This window comes from Ambystoma mexicanum, chromosome 4q (genome assembly GCF_040938575.1).
Source record: "Ambystoma mexicanum isolate Mex_15411 chromosome 4q, UKY_AmexF1_1, whole genome shotgun sequence".
Lineage (NCBI taxonomy): Eukaryota > Metazoa > Chordata > Amphibia > Caudata > Ambystomatidae > Ambystoma > Ambystoma mexicanum.
Genome location: NC_090928.1, coordinates 1183651075 through 1183670097, shown reverse-complemented (window position 1 = coordinate 1183670097; position 19023 = coordinate 1183651075). Strand labels below are relative to the sequence as shown.

Here is a 19023-nt window from a genome sequence, read left to right as displayed (position 1 = left end):
GATCACAGCCATGATAGTGTAGATTCCCAGATATCTGGGACAGAACGCCTGTGGTCCTTTCAGGGAGATGTTTTTGGATGCTAACCAAACCTTGTCTCGGACTTGGTAGTTGGGAGCTTCCCTTCGGTGTCGATCTGCAAACTCCTTCTGTTTTCCATTGACTCTGGCAAGGTGCTCTGCTGCTTCCTTAAGAACCTGGGTGATGGTTTTGTGTAAGGTTGTTACAGCGGGCATTTCTAATGATTCGAGTGGGTCGAAAAACGGATGTCTGTGGATGTCGACCGTACACGATGTAGAATGGGCTTTGTCTCATACTGGTGTGAATTGAGCTGTTATATGCGTATTCTGCTAACCAAAGTATGTCCTTCCAGGTATCCTCGGTTTGTTGCAGCATACACCTTATGTATTGCTCGAGGGTCTGGTTAGTCCGTTCGGTCTGGCCGTCGGTTTGGGGGTGGTGGCTTGTTAATAATCGGAGGTCGATTTCGGCAATTTTACAACACCTTTTCCAGAATGCAGAGACAAACTGAGTTCCTCAGTCTGATATCAATATTGATGGGAACCCGTGTAGTCGGACAATCTGTTCCAAAAACACGGTAGCCAGAGTAGAAGTAGTTGGGAGATCTTTCAGGGCAATAAAGTGGGCCATTTTACAGATCTATGACGACTAAGATGGTATTGTATCTGTTACAGGAGGGAAGGTCGTTAATAAAATTCATTGATAGCATATGCCAAGGTTCTGGGGGTACTTCTAAAGGACGTAGCAGACCTGCATGACTTTGTTTTTGGGACTTGTGTTGTGCACAGTTGCCACAGGTTGCGATGAACCGGACAATGTCCTTTCGCCAAGTTGGCCACCAGTAATGTTTCTTTATTTTAGCTTGGGTTTTGGCTATTCCCGATGTCTTTCTACTAATGAATCGTGATAGTTTGTGATGATTTGATTCTGTAATTTCTTATCCGGGATGTACAATCGTTCTTGGTAGTATGGTAGTTTGTCCACGATTGTATACGAGTCTCCCGTCCCTAGCCATTCCTGTTGCACTGGCGGACTCATCAATTGTTGTAGGTCAGATTCTAAGCTGTCTAGAGTGGTGGTTGCAGCAATCATGCCTTGGATTCGTCCTTCAGGGATGATGGCCACAGGGTCTGGTGTAGTGAATGCCTCTTTTCCCTCACTCATGCGAGACAGGGTGTCCGCTTTTCCATTGCGTACTCCGGGTCTATAGGTGATGATGAAGTTGTATTCCGCAAAGAAGAGAGCCCAGCGGAGTTGGCGTGCTGATTGCACTTTAGCGGTCTTCAGATATTGTAGATTGCGATGATCTGTGACTGTATGTCTAGCTCCAACACGCTAATGGGCCTCATTCCGAGTAGGGCGGTAAGGGTTAACGGTCACCGGTAACGAGACCGGTGCCATTAAACCCTTACCGCCCTACTACGAGTTCCCTTTGCAGGTCCTTCCTTTATGCCTGCTTTTAGCAGGCGTTAAGGATGGGACCCGCAAAGGGACTCCAGGGTCAATAACGGTACCGTAATTTACGGTACTGTTATTGCCGCCTTCCCCCTTCCCATTGAGCCCTATGGGGGCTCAAATGGGAATGGGGAATGGCCCTGGTGAATGGGGAATTACCGGTCCCTCCGACCTCGGAATGGACCGGTAATTACTCCATTCACCAGGCCGGAGTTTGGACGAGTTCGAAGGCAGCCATGCCGCAAATAGCGGCGTGTTTACCTCCGAACTCGGAATGAGGCCCAATGTCGCCAGGCTTTGAACGCTGCCTTAATTGCTAGCAGTTCTTTATCAGTGATTGCATTATTCAATTCAGGGGCTGAAACCCTGTGAGACCAGAATGCCACGGGATGCAACTGACCTGTTTCGGGGTCTCGTTGTGACAGAACTGCTCCCATTGCTATGTTGGAAGCATTAGTTTCGTCCACGTATGGTAGTTCTGGTCGAGCATGCCGTAGAATTGGTGCTGTGGTACATTTTTTTTTAGCTCCTGGAAGGCTTTCTCTGCCTCTGTGGACCAATTAAATTGTTTATTTTTCTGTAGTAAAGAAGTGATTGGGTGGACGATGTGGGAGAACCCGGGAATGAATCGTTGATAAAAATTGGCGAACCCGAGTACACTCTGTACTCCCTTTATGGATGTTGGTGAGGGCCAGTTAAGGATAGCGTCTACCTTGCGTGTGTCGATGCGTACGCCCCGTGATGTGAGAATAAAGCCGAGGAATTCTACCTCTGTCACATGAAAGAAGCATTTCTCCAATTTGGCATATAGCCTGTGTTGCCGCAATTTCTCCAAAACTGGCTGGACATGGTTGACGTGGTCCTCCTTGGTGGTCGAATAGATAAGAATGTTGTCAATATAGACAAGAGCGCAGACGGCCAACAGTTCGCGCAGCACATCATTCATGAAAAATTGGAACTCTGTGAGGGCATTACATAGTCCAAAGGGCATAACCTGATATTCATAAAGGCCATACTCCGTGCGTAGGCCGTCTTACTCTCGTCTCCTTTTTTGATTCTTACTAGATGGTAGGCCCCTCTTAAGTCTAGTTTCTCCTGCATTGGATCTTTCATAGATTCAGATGCTTGAATATTCCCTGTCGTCAGACTGGGAATCTGTCTTGATCCATGCCCCTGAACCCCTCGGGTATAACAGCCCAATGGTAGCAGTGGGGCTAAAACCCTTCACACTTATTTAAAATAATTTGAAATTATTCACACAGCAGCTTGGACCATATTGTTATTGTCATAAGGGTTCACAGACTGAACTTTAAAGATTCCTTTAAGCTTCGACTCCAATGACTCTGGTAATTCACCCTGTGCAGTCACATATCTTTCAGGAATGTTCCCGATTACTGGGTTACTGAAATTGGCAATATAGTAAGATTTCTGTATTGTCAACCCTAATGCTGAATTCTCTTCCAAATGAATGTCTTGATACCGTTTATTGTCCACCAGGATTTGAATGAGTCCATCCCCAATCTCTATCAGTGGTGTATATTTGCATTCTAACTCTTGCTGCTTAATGGATTAATTTAGGCATCCAAATGCATCAGAACCTTTTATCTGTTGTCCCTTCCTGTATTTTATTGCCACTGTAAATTGTCTGGTAAATGAAGGAATAGTAACATCCTTTTTCACCTGAAGCTCAACTCCATATGATGTCATTTGGGCACAGTGGTAAGCTTGTCTTTTATCGTCAAATTCAGGTGTGGATCCACCCAACCTGGACCAGACCTTTTGATTTATAAAGTCTAATAACATACACATTCTATGTATGATGTCATTTCTCAAATAAAATTAGTTTCGTTTTCCGCTTATTATCCACACGTTGTGATGGGATACTCTTAGAGCCAATTGTAATCTTTAACATGCATCTTCCTACAATTATTTTTCCCAACTCAGGGTCATCTAGGCCAAAGATGTGTTGATTCTGTATTTTAAACTTTGGGATATCCTCTCTGTCAATTATTTGCCAGAGTACCTTTTCACTAATGAAACTCCCTACATGTTCAAGCGCCAAAGTGGCTTCAATCATTTCAGGAGGATCCCCATTCACATTGATAGGGATCCATGGCTGTCCTTCTCGGTGTCCAGTCAACTGGTCGAAAAAAAACTGGTCGACTGCAATTTGGTCGACGCAATTTGGTCGAAAACCAAATGGTTGAATTTCTTTTTTATTTATATATTTATTTTTCGGGTTTTCGTTTAGTAAAAAAAGGGGTTTTTAGAGAAAAAAAGGGGGTTGGGGGGGACCCCCCCCCCCCAACAAAAAAAAGGGTTAAAATAAAAAAATAAAAAAATTTGACCATTTGGTTTTCGACCAAATTGGTTCGACCATTTGTCTGGTCGACCAATTTTTCCCATGTGTATTTCTGAGATTGTTGAAATGTGTTTTTCTTGATTTAACTCTGGAGTAATATTTGGTTTGCATTTTTCTTCATTTAGATAAAAATGCAACATGTTTTCATCTATTTTTGTTTGCCGGTTTTTCTCAGGGTCCCATATAAATCTCCAAAGGCGGCTTCTGTTTTTCTTTTCACACATGAGAATAACAGTGATGCTAGGCACACAGCCATTCTGAATATATACTTCCACTGCACTTTCTGATTTAGCAACGGTGTGGTTTTCTTTTACACTGGCTTTCTTTTACACTGTTGCTTTGGGTCTCAATGTTTTTTAGTTATGGACCACAATACTCCATTCACCGATTCACCCATTGAATGCGGGGCGATAACCTCTTCTTTATGTTAACTTCAGTGACACCTTTGATAGGTATTTCTTCCACATTGAAATTGTGCACAGGACCTTCATTTTGCCTCACCTTACATGATTTTGTTGGGCTCTCCCCTCATTGGTCCTTTTCACCAATTCTTTGGATACTATGGTTGCTTGGGCACCTGTGTCAATCATTGCAAATGCATTAGATTGTTCATCACTAGTGATAGGAGCATAGTACCTATCTCCATCCTCTTATAGTACACATCAAAAATGAGAATTTTTACTAATTTCAGAACTTACTTTTCTTAGCTCTTTTTTACTTTTTGCAATGCAAATGGGCATGTGAAATTACATATTACCTGCCTTTTTGACCACTTCATTTTAAATTTCTTTGTCTATTCTCCTGGGCTCAGAACCCATTTTGAGTGTAGCCACTGACTGCTCCTCTGACTTGGGACCACTAGTGTCCACGCCCCAATTTTCCATGGTACCTTTCCCATTGTATGGGTCCTGTTTGCTTACTTCCACGTTTATAAACTCTAAAATGGCACCCGAGGGGCGTAGTCTGCTCCATATTGGGTTGCGATGGACATGGTGAGTGTGGTAACACTGACACGGTACGCCCTTCTCACTCACTCGCGTTTGCTTTACTGAAACCAGGAAGCTCTGTACTTTGTGTGTACCGGGGTGAGGATGAGCATCTCTCGAGATGCTTCTCTCTTTATGTGAATGAATTTAGAACATTTGTTTGATTACCATACAGAGGTCCTTTTAACAGTATATACATTCTAAGAGACAGGTATTTTATTTGTTTGACAATTTCTTGGAATGTATAAAATCTTTTACTCCAGAACACTTTATTGTATAAATGTATTTTTTGTGGAAAATTTTAGAAAATGTGATGAGTGTATCTTTTTGCAGAGTGTAGTTGAGCTCTGGGTGATTTCTTGTTTGGTACTTTGGTATACCTTTTTTCAACATTGCACCTGCAGTGAATGAAGTTAAAGAGTTACCACAGTGTTGTATGAAGATTTATTTTAAGTTACGTAGTGAGTGCAGTCCCAGTTTTTGCCACATACACAAGATACACCTATTGCCTGGTGGAGCAATAGACACCATTGTCCTCGGTGTCTATGATCCACCAGGAAGAATTGACAACAATATCATATTTAAACTCATAAAGAGAAATGCAGTTAGTACTTTGATGTTTCTTATTTCCACCTGATACTGGTCCACCCATGGTTACTTTTTATAACACCTATTTCGATTGGGATAAACATAACTTGTTTCCAGGGTAATAATTCTGTGAACTCTACTATCCATGCAGCCCAACTTAGAAATCGCTGTGCCTGATAGCCAAGGACATGGGTAGATGTATGCTTGTTGGGGAAGAAGGACAGTGAGCTGTGAGATCTGTTTCAGTCAGCGGCATAGCCAGGATTGTCTACAAGTGGGGTCTGAAGCTAATGTAGTTGAAGGGAGAGAAGGGGGGGGCTAGGGGTTTTGTTAAAGGGGGGCTTGACTCAAAAAGGCGTCATATAGTAGGAAGAGAAGAGTCATAAGCTACCCCTGTTTTAGCAGTGTAAAGGAGGTAGGCTATGAGAGGCAGGTAGCTAGTTTTTGCAAATGCTAGCTATAGAAGGTCACAAAGAGAGAATTTTAAAGTAAATAGATTTATTCATAGATTTGTACACACATCTAAAAACAGTAGGTTCACAAAGAGAACAGAACCTGTTGAGGATTTATTTGAGCCAAAATAAGCTCAACACAGAATTTAAGCTGTTTCAATTGTACTCTATCAGAAATAAGTAGTTAAATGCATTGCTGTAGTTTACGTTTATATTCATGCTTTCTTTTTCCTTGGCAGGTTCTGGCAGAGGTGGCCGTGAGTGCACAAGCTTCAACTGTTGTAAAAGAAGAAGTGCAGGTGGTGAAAGACAGGGCACAGAAAATTGTAGATGATATTGCAGTTGAGAAGGTAAAAGCTGAGATTACTCTAGTGGCAGCAAAACCAGCACTTGAAGAAGCAGAAGCCGCATTAAATGTAAGGCCATTTCTTTCTACCCAGTGTCTTTTCTAAAATGTCAGACACATGCAATCATGTTAAAGGATCAGATCTTCATTGGAGTGCATGACTTACACCACTAAATTGGTAGAAGCTTTGTTAGCTGTTTTGGTAAAGATTTGGACTGCTGGCCCACAGCGTTCGTTCACAATGAAAGAAAGTGGTGGCAGGGAGCAGTGTTCAGTTTCCAATAAATACAATAATGTATTTCTTAGGAAAAGATATAGCATTTTGGAATATTTTCGGTTTACCTACAAGAGTGTGACATAGTCTCAAAGGTTTTGCCACATTTTATTATTTCTACATATACTGTTGAAAGAATTCTCTTCAGGCACTGTATTCAGTACGTTGGAGGGTTCCTCTGAGGTAAAGAAGCTTTGGTCTCCCTTTGAATGGCCTCTACTCAGCCAGGCTAGCTGTGGTCAAACGGCCATGCTTAACTCTTATGAGGTTATAATTATTTTCATGGACTTATCACACCATTCTCCCTGACCAAGAAGTGTCCCTGGCTGGGGCAACCAATGGGCTGACCAGCTTACGCAAGACCTTTGCTCTGTCTCCGCCATCGTTTCGAGGAGGCCCTCGAAACATGGTATACTGCTAGTTCTGTGTCCACGGCAACCTCACACCGAATTACATACACTTGGCATTCCCAGGTCTGGAGTGAGAAGAGTGCGCCCGCACCGGAGTAAACTCGATTACCATTGCTTGGTTCTCTTGATTCCAAGGTGACCAGCAAGGGGCACTTCATGTGCCAACTGCAGGAGGAAGGGTCTAACAGCAAGGGGAACCACCAACCTCCTGTGGTCTCCTTCTGTAGACTCTGTAGGCTCACTATACAGGAGCCCACCTTCCCAATAAATCCTGCGCTTCCCAGGTTCACTCTCAAGCTGGTAGCAGGCCTGCCTCCTTGGGCCTTCCAGAAATGGCACTCACGTTGGCCCTTACTAAATTCTTCCCTGTTAGGACCACCTTCCACTAACAAATCATTTGTTCAGGATGGTCATGTGGGTCAATTATTTCAGGTATCACAATCTCCTCGTCAGGTCCTGGTGATTGACCAAATACCTCTATCTCAGTGGTAGGTGAGTTAGGGGGAATGTTCCCTTTCCCTCTTTTGGATTTTGAGTCCTTTAGCCTTGGGTTTCCCCTTTGGCTGGGGAACAGCATTGGTCTTGGCCAGTGCTGCCCTTGTTTGAGACCTTGTGCAGGGTTGCCCTGCTGCGGCAATGTCCTTTGCAAGTCTGCTGCATTTGTGACCCTTTTGACCCTGAAGCCTGCTGCAGTGAAACTGGGGCGATTCATCCCCCCAGAGCGGAGAAATCATCACTGTCCCGTTTGGGAATCCTCGCTGGATCTCAGGAACTAAAAGGTGCTGTGACGTCTTTTTTGCTGCCGTCGAACCTGCTACCGAATTGGACTAACCTACGGAAGTTTGGGTCTCCTTGCCTCAGGGACCGGTGAGTAATCTTTGCCCCAACCAGTGGCCCTTAGCGCCAGAGCCCAAGAACTGCTGTTTAGACAGAAGGAGCTTGAATTCAAAATGACCAAACTGAAAATAGACCAGGCAGAAAAACAGAAAGACAGGGATCACCAGTTGGAACTGGCCAAGCTTCAGGTTGCCAATTGATCCAAGGGTGCTGGACATGGGTCTGGGGCCTCCTCTCATCCAAGGTTACTAAGGATCTGTTCAGTGTGTATGAGGAAAAGAATGACGTTATGGACTGGCTAAATGCATTTCAGTATGCCTGTGAAGTTCAACAGGTTGACAATGCTGATAACATTGCCTGGTTACTTAGCAGACTGCCCCATTCTGGCTGCAGTGCCATTATGGAAATGTCAAAAGCTGAGAGAGCAGATTTTGCAATATTGAAGCAAACTCTCGTCTTAAAGTTTGGAAAGACTCCTGCCCAATACTTAAAAATATTCAGAGAGTACAAAAAGAAAGATGGTGGTACTTGGGTATCTTCTGTAACTGAATCCTTAAAGAACTTGACTGGCTGGATTTAAGGTTATAAGGTCACTACTTTTGAAGGTATGATATGTCTTGTCATGCTTGAACACATGTTTGCATCTTCTTCCCCTGAGCTCAAGCAGCACTTGGCAGATTCAAAGGAGATAGATCCTAAGAAACTTGCCATAGCAGCAGATTTGTGGGTGTCACATAGAGTGTCCCATTTATGGGTGTCACAAGACTCATCCTGGTACGAAGGAGGAGGGGAACAAGTCTAAAGATAAGGAGGGTGGAGAAACTGATAAAACATCCTCCCATAAGGACCACAAAAGAAGAAATAAGGGTAAGAGACAAGAGAACTTGCAGGGTAGTGGAGGCCAACCTCCAAAACGGAACTCTGGTTATAGTAAGCCTCCCTATGTAAACAGACCCAGTGTATCTTGTTTTGCTTGTGGAGCAACTGACCATGTGAAGGGGGATCCCAGATGTAAGGTCAAAACCTTGGGGGTCCACTCTGCTAATCTGGCCTTCTCCTCGTATGAAGAAGAAGAGATTACAGGGGCATCCTTTTCCTCAGACTCCTTCCCAGTGGGATAGAAGCTGAGGTAGTTTTAGTTTCCCTGGGTTCCTGGGAGCCTAATGTCTCTGAGGGTTATGCTAGGATTCCAGATAACACCAAGCACTACTTTAAAGACAGTGTGCCGATCAATGTAGTAGATAATCCAGCTCCTATGGATAGTGGGTGCAGTCGAACTGTAGTGGATTCTACCTTGGTAGACCCAGAGGAAGTTGCCAGAGCTCCTGTGGCCCCCACTAAGTTGGCCGATTGCCCACCTCTCATGTTCCCAGTAATACCTGTCACTCTTACTATTAATGGTACAGCAGTCAGAATTCCAGTGAGAATACAGAGGAATGTCCTGGGAATGGTCTTGCTGGGAAATGATCTCAGAGCTTTAGGGCTTGTGGGAGATACAGCTGAAACACCCTGCACAAGGTCTCAAACAAGGGCAGCACTGGCCAAGACCAATGCTGTTCCCCAGCCAAAGAGGAAACCCAAGGCTAAAGGACTCAGAAAATCCAAAAAAGGGAAAGGGAACATTCCCCCTAACTCACCTACCACTAAGGTAGAGGTATTTGGTCAATCACCAGGACCTGACAAGGAGATGGTGATACCTGAAATAATTGACCCACATGACCATCCTGAACTAAATGATTTGTTAGTGGAAGGTGGTCCTGACAGGGAAGAAATTAGTAAGGGCCAACGTGAGTGCCCATCTCTGGAAGGCCCAAGGAGACAGGCCTGCTACCAGCTTGAGAGTGAACCTCCTGGGAAGCGCAGGATTTATTGGGATGATGGGCTCCTGTATAGTGAGCCTACAGAGTCTACAGAAGGAGACCACAGGAGGCTGGTGGTTCCCCTTGCTGTTAGACCCTTCCTCCTGCAGTTGGCAGATGAAGTGCCCCTTGCTGGCCACCTTGGAATCAAGAGAACCAAGCAATGGTTATCCATGTACTTCTACTGGCCCAAGATGGGGGTGCAAGTAGAAAGTCACTGCAGGAGTTGTGCCTCCTGCAGTTATCTGGTAAGAGTGGCTCAACAATCCAAGCTCCATTGGTACCACTCCCAGTTGTGGGGGTACCATTTGAGAGGGTAGAGATTGACATTGTTGGTCCCCTTGATCCCAAAACATCCTCAGGCAATAGGTGTATCCTGGTGCCGGCCGACCATGCCACCAGGTATCCTTAAGCCAACCCATTAAAAACTGTGACTGCCAAGTCAGTTGCAAAAGCTTTGCTTGGCATCTTTACTAGGGTTGGCATCCCTAAAGAAGTTGTGTCTGACAGAGGCAGCAACTTCATGTCCAAGTATATGCAGGCCATGTGGAAGGAATGTGGGGTTACCTATAAATTGTCCCCTGCATATCATCCACAGACCAATGGCCTGGCAGAAAGGTTTAACAGAACCTTGAAGAGCATGATTGGGGCTCTGGAAGAACCCCAAAGAAGAAAATGGGATCTTCTGTTACCATGCTTACTGTTTGCCTACAGAGAGGTACCACAAGATGGTGTTGGCTTCAGCCCCTTTGAACTTCTGTTTGGTCACCCTGTAAGGGGACCCTTAGCCATAGTCAAGGAGGATGGGAAATGCCCACTCCCACCATAACTGCCAACGTAGTGAACTATGTGCTAGGGCTCAGAAAAAAGGATGGTACCCCTGATGCGTCTGGCTAGTGAAATGTTGAAGGGAGGGCAAGCTCTGGTGAAACATTGGTATGACCAGAAGGCTTCCTCATCAATTTCACACCTGGTCAGCAAGTCCTGATCATGAATCTTATAAGGCCTAGAGCTTTACAGGACAAGTGGTCAGGCCCTTACACAGTGGTGGAGTCACTAGGTGAGGTCAACTATTTAGTGGACAATTGCATATAATATCACAATATAACAACATCACGTAGGTACAAAATATTCAATATCGTGGTCCGTGAGCTAAAAAAAAAAAGCATTCAACATAAACTGTGAATATACTTTACTTACCCGTCCAAGGTGTGAAATAGCAAACCCCTGCACCACGCGGCCAACCGGTTAATGACAGTACTACAGGCCCTTTCAATGTACCAGTCGGAGGTGTAGGATTCAAAAGATCTTATGCCTGTTAACTTCACAGGTGTAGGGAGCCAACTTAATGACGGTGATAAAGATCAACGCCTCTGCATCTAGCGTATGTTCCTGCTAGCACCAGCATCTGGTGTTCAATTACTGCGTTCCCCTATTTCTCCCATCACGGTGGGCTTAAGTCAGGGGTATTCATCAGTTTAACATTCGTCGCAATCTATACTGTTATCCGTCTCTGCATCTACCGGGATTTGATCCCTGAGTAACTCCATCTCTGCCATCCCACAACAGTATACATCTTTCAGCCAAGCCATAACCAAATCGATGGGCCGTTCGGGTTTTTCCAAGAGATCACAATCCTGCCCTTAGCTAGTATGAATAAAAAGGTCACTAATTTCCTATTGGATTTTGTCTGCTTCCTCCCTGCTAGTAACGCCCAAAAACACCTTTCAGGTGTACACATGTATTCGCTATGAGCCTAGGAATTGGTTCTACTCATTACCTCTCCCCAGAATGCTCTAATCTCCTGGCAGTCCCAGATCATATGCCAGAAGCCCGCTGTGGCCTCTTTACATCTAGAACAGTAAAATTGTATTGTATAAGTCTGAACCTGGCATTCCTTGAAACTTTACGAGTTTGTTCCCATATTTTGTCCCACTGTTCTTCAGGTATCTCTCTCACGACATCCCGTTCCCATTTCGCCTTTACGGCTGATTCCGGAAGTTTCTTTCTTTCCGTAATCTGTAGATACAAGCATGAGATCAGGCCTCTACTATGGGTGGTGTGTAACATCTGATGCATCAGGGAACTATGCTCCAGTTCTACTGGTGTGTCCTCCCACAGGTCGGCTATTTTCTTTACGATTCGGGCATAGCTTAAGAATGGCCCTTCAGGCATGTCATACCGTTGCGCCATTCTTGGAATGTCAGCAGTTTCCCTGCTTCGTAGAGATCCCCCAGTTTCATACACTCTTGACTCCTTAGTTTAGCCCAGTTGAGGTTAGTCAGTAGTCCCCTGGATTGAAACTAAACAGCAAATCCGGACCATACGGATGGGTGTACTGAAATATTCCCAGTACATGTTTCCACATTTCCCTTGGTACAGTGTGGATAGCGGTCTTTCCCCTAGCTGCCATCGGGTCCCATATTAGCTTGCTCCCCTTCCTATATGTGGGAAAATCCCACGTATGGTTGATCCATAAAGAGCACCCAAGAGGAGCAATCACACAAATCAATGACAACGGGGGATCCAGAGGAGCCACACAGCAACAGATTAACAGGGTATTTCAGGAATACTACACGCCACTTACTCGGAAGAGGAGGCTTCAGACCTACTAGACATAGCATGCATTCCGTGGGAAAATCCCCCAGTAGGCGTTTCAGGTCTCGCTCTGGTGTATCCCCCCCAGTTGGAAACTGTTTGCAGCTGGGCCACTGCGTAGTACACCTCATAATCTGGCAGTGTAAATCCCCCTTCAATGTGTGACCTTCGCAGAGTAGTTAACGCTACTCTCCGTCTATTCGACCCCCAAAGTAGTTCCCATATGTAGGTATCCAACATTTTAAAGAATATTTTCTTGATTTTATACGGGATGTTGATGAAATAATATATTAACCTAGGTAATATCACCATTTTATACAGGGCTATTTCACCCATCAGAGAGATTGGTGGGGTTTTCCAGAACGTTATAGACTCCCCTATACTAGACAGGGCTCTCCCCGTGTTAAACCTGATTGTCTCCTGCAATTCGTGGAAGATTGTAATTCATAGGTAACGGAAGGATTCTAGCTCCCAACGGATCAACCATTGTGGGGGTAAGTCCGCAGGTTGCATGGGAACACCAAGGATTTTTCCTCATTCACGCTATAGCCCAACAGCTTCCTGAAACTGGCTAACACCTCTAGTATTATCGGGATATTATCCCTGGGTTACTCATATATATACATGTTTATTGGTTTAAAAAGAAAATAAGTAAACTTTATCACAGAAAAGTATTACAAATTTAAAATTAACCATTTACATTTCTCATCATTTCCTCCTATTGGAGAGAAAAGACTTCCTTACTTACATATATCAATGCATCATCTGTGTATAATGATATGTTATGCATTATTCTGCGTACTCTGATCCCCGTCTCCTGTATATAGTTCCTAAAGTATCCTGCCAGGTGTTCTAGTGCCAGGGCAAATAATATTGGTGATGCCGGGCATCCTTACCGGGTGCCCCTCTCTAGCGTCTATTTCCCAGATATCCAATCGCACGTTTTAACTCTTGCCTGGGGGCTGGCATACAGTAGTTGAATCAAACACTGCATTTGGGAACCCATCAATATTTCTTCCAGGATTTTAAATAACCATTTCCACTCCACGGAATCAAAGCCCTTTGTTGCATCTAAGACCATCAAGGCTAATTCCTCTTCGGAGTGACGGACATGTGCCATTATGAAATGCATCTCCTGATATTCATGGAAGTGTTTCCCTCCCCTATAAAGCCACACTTGTCCAGGTGAATGATGTGAATGACACTTTTCTCCAATCTCAATGCTATTCTTTCCCAATAGTTTCATATCAATATTCAAGAGTGATATGGGTCTGTATGATCCACAGTGAGTTGGGTCTTTTTGAGGCTTCAAGATAACTGTAATCAGTGCTTCTCTCATCGATTCGGGGAGAATCCCTTGAGTGAAGGCCTCCCTATAGACTGTCTGTAACACTTGAAGCAATTTATCATCATATTCTAGGTAGTTCTCTACCGGAAGACCGTCTGTCCCCGGAGACCTCCCTTTCTGCATTGTTTTTAGTGCCCATTCGTTTTCTTCAAACTCTATGGGTGCTTCCAGCATTTCCCTCTGGGCGCTGTCAATTTGGGAATACATGCTATGTCTAGTAGGTCTGAAGCCTCCTCTTCCGAGTATGTTCCCTCGCTCGAGTACAGTGACGTGTAGTATTCCTGAAATACCCTGTTAATCTGTTGCTGTGTGGCTACTCTGGATCCCCCGTTGTCATTGATTTGTGTGATTGCTCCTCTTGGGTGCTCTTTACGGATCAACCATGCTAGTAGCCGACCCGCTTTATCCCCCTCATCATGTACCCTTTTGGTATAACGATCCCTGTCAAATTTGGCCAGGGCTTCCTGGTGTGTAGTTTGAGTCTTGATGGCATTTACTAGATCCTGCCCCACCTTTTCTCCCTTCCCCAAGTCGATCTCCAGACTCCTAATCGCATCCTCTGATTCTTTCAGCTTCCGAGACAGAGTGTTCCTAATCCCCACTGCTTTTGATATACACACCCCTCGCACTGTAACCTTAAGAGCTTCCCATAGAACACCCACCTTGTCTACCGATCCCTCGTTATTCCTCAGAAAGCAGACTTCTTCCCTCAAGGTTGTGTTAAAAGCTCTGCCTTTGAGCTGCTCAACTCCTAATTTCCAGGTTGGTATCGCTGGGCGCTTAGTGCCGTGACTTGTGGGGCATGGTCAGAGATCACCTTCCTTAGGTAATCTGTTTGAGAGAATCTGTGAGCCCTCTTTGTTTGTGAATAAGTAGGCTAGGCCAAATTCTGTCCCATTCATTGGTGATTAAAATTAATATTCCCAGTCATCTCTGTGTGAACCCCTACATAGTTCCTGCAAGTCCATTTCCTGCACTATTCTGCTAACGGAAGCGTGTTGAGCAGGGAGGGTGGTATGCCTCGTTCCTGTCCGGTCTATAGTTGGGTCTAGATAACAATTGAAGTCCTGACCCCCGCCCCAAATGAGAATATCTGTTGTGTCTCTGTCCATTAGCTCAACCATTCTTTGTAAGTATTCTTCATTAACTGTGTTAGGTGCATACGAATTTACTATGTATAAGTTGTTTCCCTGCAATGTGCCCCGCATGATAAATGTGCGTCCCTCATTATCTCCCGTAGTAGATTCCAGCTGTATGGTATTTTTGCAGCCACCCAAATGAGCACCCCTGTGGAATACGATGAGTGTAAAATCACCACTAGCGTCCCCCCTTCAACTCCTTTGTAGAACTTTAAGATCAGCTTCAATCAAGTGCGTCTCCTGCAATAATGCAATTTGGACACCATATCTGCGTAAGAATTGCTGGACCTGTGAGCACTTAGACCTCTTACCCAAATCATGTATGTTCCAGGTTCCTATCTTAATTGACATTTAAGCTGCCTTAATGTATCAGTCCCCCAATGTTTCCCCCCTGTTGGGGTTGCCATGGTTCCCTCTGTGTTCCTGATTGTGTTCCTGATTGTGTTCCCTTACTGTCATGTTTGGTTACCCTTACATCCAAGCCATGGGCCATTCCTCGATTGTACCTATCGTGCTGTGTGTCTTTGATCTGGTAATGGTCTGTTGTCACAAACAGGTTCACGGGAGAGTTGGAGGCGGATGAGCGAAGAGCTCGAGAGGAAGATATTTATGAAGAGAGAGTTATTCTGCTTTCCAAGTCAGATTCCTCGATGGAATTAGAGAAGTCTATTCTTTGCTCCTGTTTGAGCACTGTTAACTGTTAACTGTTAACTGTTGGGTGAGGGAGGGAAGAATAGGGTGGGAACGAGGGGTTTTGATTGACAAATGTTAACTGTGGGACGTTGGATCGCATTTCCTATTATGGATTGTACCGACAGATGACGAGAGGGTGGTGTTAGGCAGAATCATATGCAGTGCCCTTAGGGACCACTGCACACAATTAAGACTACAAGTGGTAGTACAATTTAACATTTGGTACAAGCCTGTACTACACAGTAAAGTGGAAGCAATGGCTGAGCAGCCAGACATATCTCATGAGTAAATGAGCAGTAGTAGAAAGTACACAAAGGACTACAATTACTGTGACTCGAACAAACACTGACTCAAGGTTTCTGGTTAAAAAAATATAAGTACATTTATTTATAAACCATCTGTTCACAAAACACTTCACTTCTATTAAATAAAAGCACACTCTAAATATACTACAAACAACCAATTCCACTTGTGCAGATCAATTCAAGGTAAGTACATTTGGATTTGACAGACCGGTGTTGCGAAACAAAGACGTTACCGTGGGTTAATACGCAATCAATTTTTGACAGTATTGACAGTTCGGTCATACGAAAGAAAAGCGTACCCACGGGAAGAAATGCAACCGAAGTCAAACACACTTAGCACATAGAATTAACACAAGAGAATAGTGGATAAAAATCAAAGGCAGTACTTTTGTCAAGGCAATAGAATCAGAGGACGTGTTCTAAGAGGCAGATCAAGTCAATAGGCCTATGCCAGAGTCAAATGGAGCAGGGGCTCTGTTGTTGAGGATCACACGGTTAGAACAGTTCAAGATTAACATTGCCAGGAGTACTGGATATTGTCAAAGGGAGGCAAAAGTTGTAAGATGGAAGAAAGAAAGGTCAAGCGTTCGGAAAGGAAAAGGGTTCATCCCGATTCCTCAAGGTCGGACGGAGAGAACGACCAAATGGACACAGTACCTTATTCGAATGAATAAAGCTGGTGCTACGGCAGTTGTTCCTGGTAGTTCCTGCAGACTCACGGTTCCTGAAGCTTCAGTCATGGAGACAAGAAGGAGGACATATGGAGCGATCTGCACTACCCAGGGATGAAGCCAGCAGCTGCAAAGCAACAGTCAATAAAAGGTGGGCTTCTTTAAAACAGGAGAGGGCTCTTCTGATGGCTATCCGGACCACTACAGTTCAGTGCAGTGATTTTGACCCAGAAGAGGATTCTCTGGCTGTAGAAGGTGAGCTGGTTGATCCCACCAGGCTCAAGGGAAGAAGACTCCGGACTGGATCTTCTCTGTCGTTGAAGGGTAGATAGCTCAGGACTGCAGGAGAGCTTAAGTGGGACACGGGAGTTGCAGCAGCCGTCTTCTTCTCCGCTTCTCTTCAGTTCTTGCAGTTCCATTGGCGACTCTGACTTCCAGCCCAAGAGTCCTTCCTTTTATGCCAAAATCCCCCATTCACACAGCCTGACTGTCAATCGCACAGCAGGGGGGGTTGTCCAGCCCGGACAACCACCTTAGCCAATCGACACAAAGTGCGACTTGGGTCTCCAAGGAGACCCTGTGCAGGGGGTGACTAAACCCCCCCTCACATTCAGCCCACCTAGACACCCAGACGCCAAAGGAGAGCTTCTTCGCAGAAGCCCGCCAAAGGACGGCGAACAAAGAAGGCAAAGCTGGTTTGGCGCGAAAAGTAAAACACAAGAAGGACTTTAACAAAAAGAAATGGCGTCTAAACCCGACCGGAGCCAAAATAAAATGTATTTGGTCAAGCGGGTTTATGTTCGAGGCTAATACGACAGCCCAAAACAGTACCACGTTTATATACTATAATCGCGGTAGAAAAGTTAGGGTAGAGACCACTGCCACCAGCCAAGTCTTAATGTTAAGGCAGCGAACCAAGGCTCCAAGAGGTACAGACAAAAAGGGATAATAGTTAACCCTTTCCAATACTCCATGTGAGATGGGGTGTACTGGGTCTGCAGTTTAAAGTGACTATATAAAGTTGATGGCAACTTTACCAGTTTCTGGGGGAGAGTAGTCAGCCCCAGAAAAATGGAGACAGGGGGAAGTCTCGAAGACAACCTTGTGTCATTGCACTGAAGGTGCTGTGTAACACACACAAAAAGTGGGGCTCATAGAGTGGTGTGGCTCCAGAGCCCAAGATCACACAAACATTGAAAATACACACAGCAAAGACACTGTAAGAAAAAGGTTCACACTCTTAACAGGTGGACAAATAAACCCCAGAAATCCAGCAAAGCTGCTGAGGGACTTACTAGGTGAGGGAAATTAGCCATAAATGAGAATTCTCCCTAATAGGTGGGATGGCCTTACTGCCTCAGATGTTCTGGATAAAGTAACAGCTAACCAGGAGGGGGAAAGACGTGTTGGTGATGGGCACATGAAATGTTCAAGATTTGAACGCCCCGATAAAACAGAAATCTTTCTTGCGTTAACTGGGGGAAATGTCTTTTTCAAGAAACGCACCTGCTCGAACCAGACGAAGAGCGATTGCGCACTACAGTGTTCCCGCAACAGTTCTTTGCCTCTGGTGGGGAGAAGAAGAGGGCAGTGGCGATATTGATTGGTGTGCAAATCCCGTTATCCGAGGTTAAGGTCTTACAAGATCCTGAGGGGAGATTTTTTGTGCATGAGGTGTGTGCTTTGGGAGCGTCTCTTCACATTGGTTTTCCTGTACGCCCATAATACTGGGCATGATGGGTTCCTGGGAAAGTTTCTCCTGCAGGTGCTCCCCTTTGCAGAGGGGCAGGTTTTGATAGGGGGCGACGTCAACCTGGCACCGTATCCTCTGATGGACAAAACCTTGCCTGCTATCATACTGGATTTTAAACATGAGCTAGCCTTTGGTTCTCTCCTCATTTGGTTGGGGGTGCTGGATTCATGGCGACTGTTTCATGGCAAGGAAAAAGATGACTCCATTTAGTCTCATGTGCATGGCGGCTCCTCCAGACTAAGGGCCTCATTACAACCCTGGCGGTCCGCCACCACCGTTCTTTCCGGACCAGCTGATTAAGAGTCCTGCAGGTGGGAGGTGGTGTGACCTGGTGGGTTTAACATCACCCGCCTCTCAGGCGGACATGGAAACACCGGCACCATTACAGCATGGTGCCAGTGTTTCCACTTCCACATGGAGTCCTATGGGAATGGGGATTAACAGAATTCCGCCTCCGGAATTACCGGGTCACTGGGGTTGTAATGCCCTGGTGATTCCGGCAATCATGGAGACAGAATGATAATACGAGTCCGGCGGTAACCTTCCAGAATTTCCGGCACGGTTACTTCCAGACTCGTAATGAGGCCCTAAGTCTTGCTGCTAGTTCACAGTGCTCTATACCCTTGTGAAGAGAGAGTTGAAGGTATTGAGTCCCTGGGCCCCAGAAGGCCTTGTGGACATTGCAGAGGGTTTTGAACTTAATCCTCGCAGCCACTGGGAGCCAGTGCAGAGATTTCAGTTTATGTTTATGTTAACCATGTATAACGTGCTCCTGGTACACAAGGGTTTATGGGCACAGACTAACAGAACAACACAACAAAAACAGGCCTAGAGAATATTATTAAAGCTGAAGGATTGATAATTTAAATTTTACATTGGTCTAGGAGAAAAGAACAGCCATCAGTTTCTTTTTAAAAACCCCAGTCGA

The 19023-nt window shown here is 45.0% G+C and overlaps 1 protein-coding gene across 1 annotated transcript in view; it reads left to right on the top strand.

Annotated features, from left to right (window-relative positions):
- DNAH8 (dynein axonemal heavy chain 8) overlaps nucleotides 1-19023 on the top strand; it is an 8835797-nt gene that overhangs the window by 7132676 nt on the left and 1684098 nt on the right. The window contains exon 68 of the mRNA XM_069608756.1: nucleotides 6102-6278. Coding sequence (XP_069464857.1) covers nucleotides 6102-6278 — 177 coding nt within the window. The remainder of the gene's footprint in view (nucleotides 1-6101; nucleotides 6279-19023) is intronic.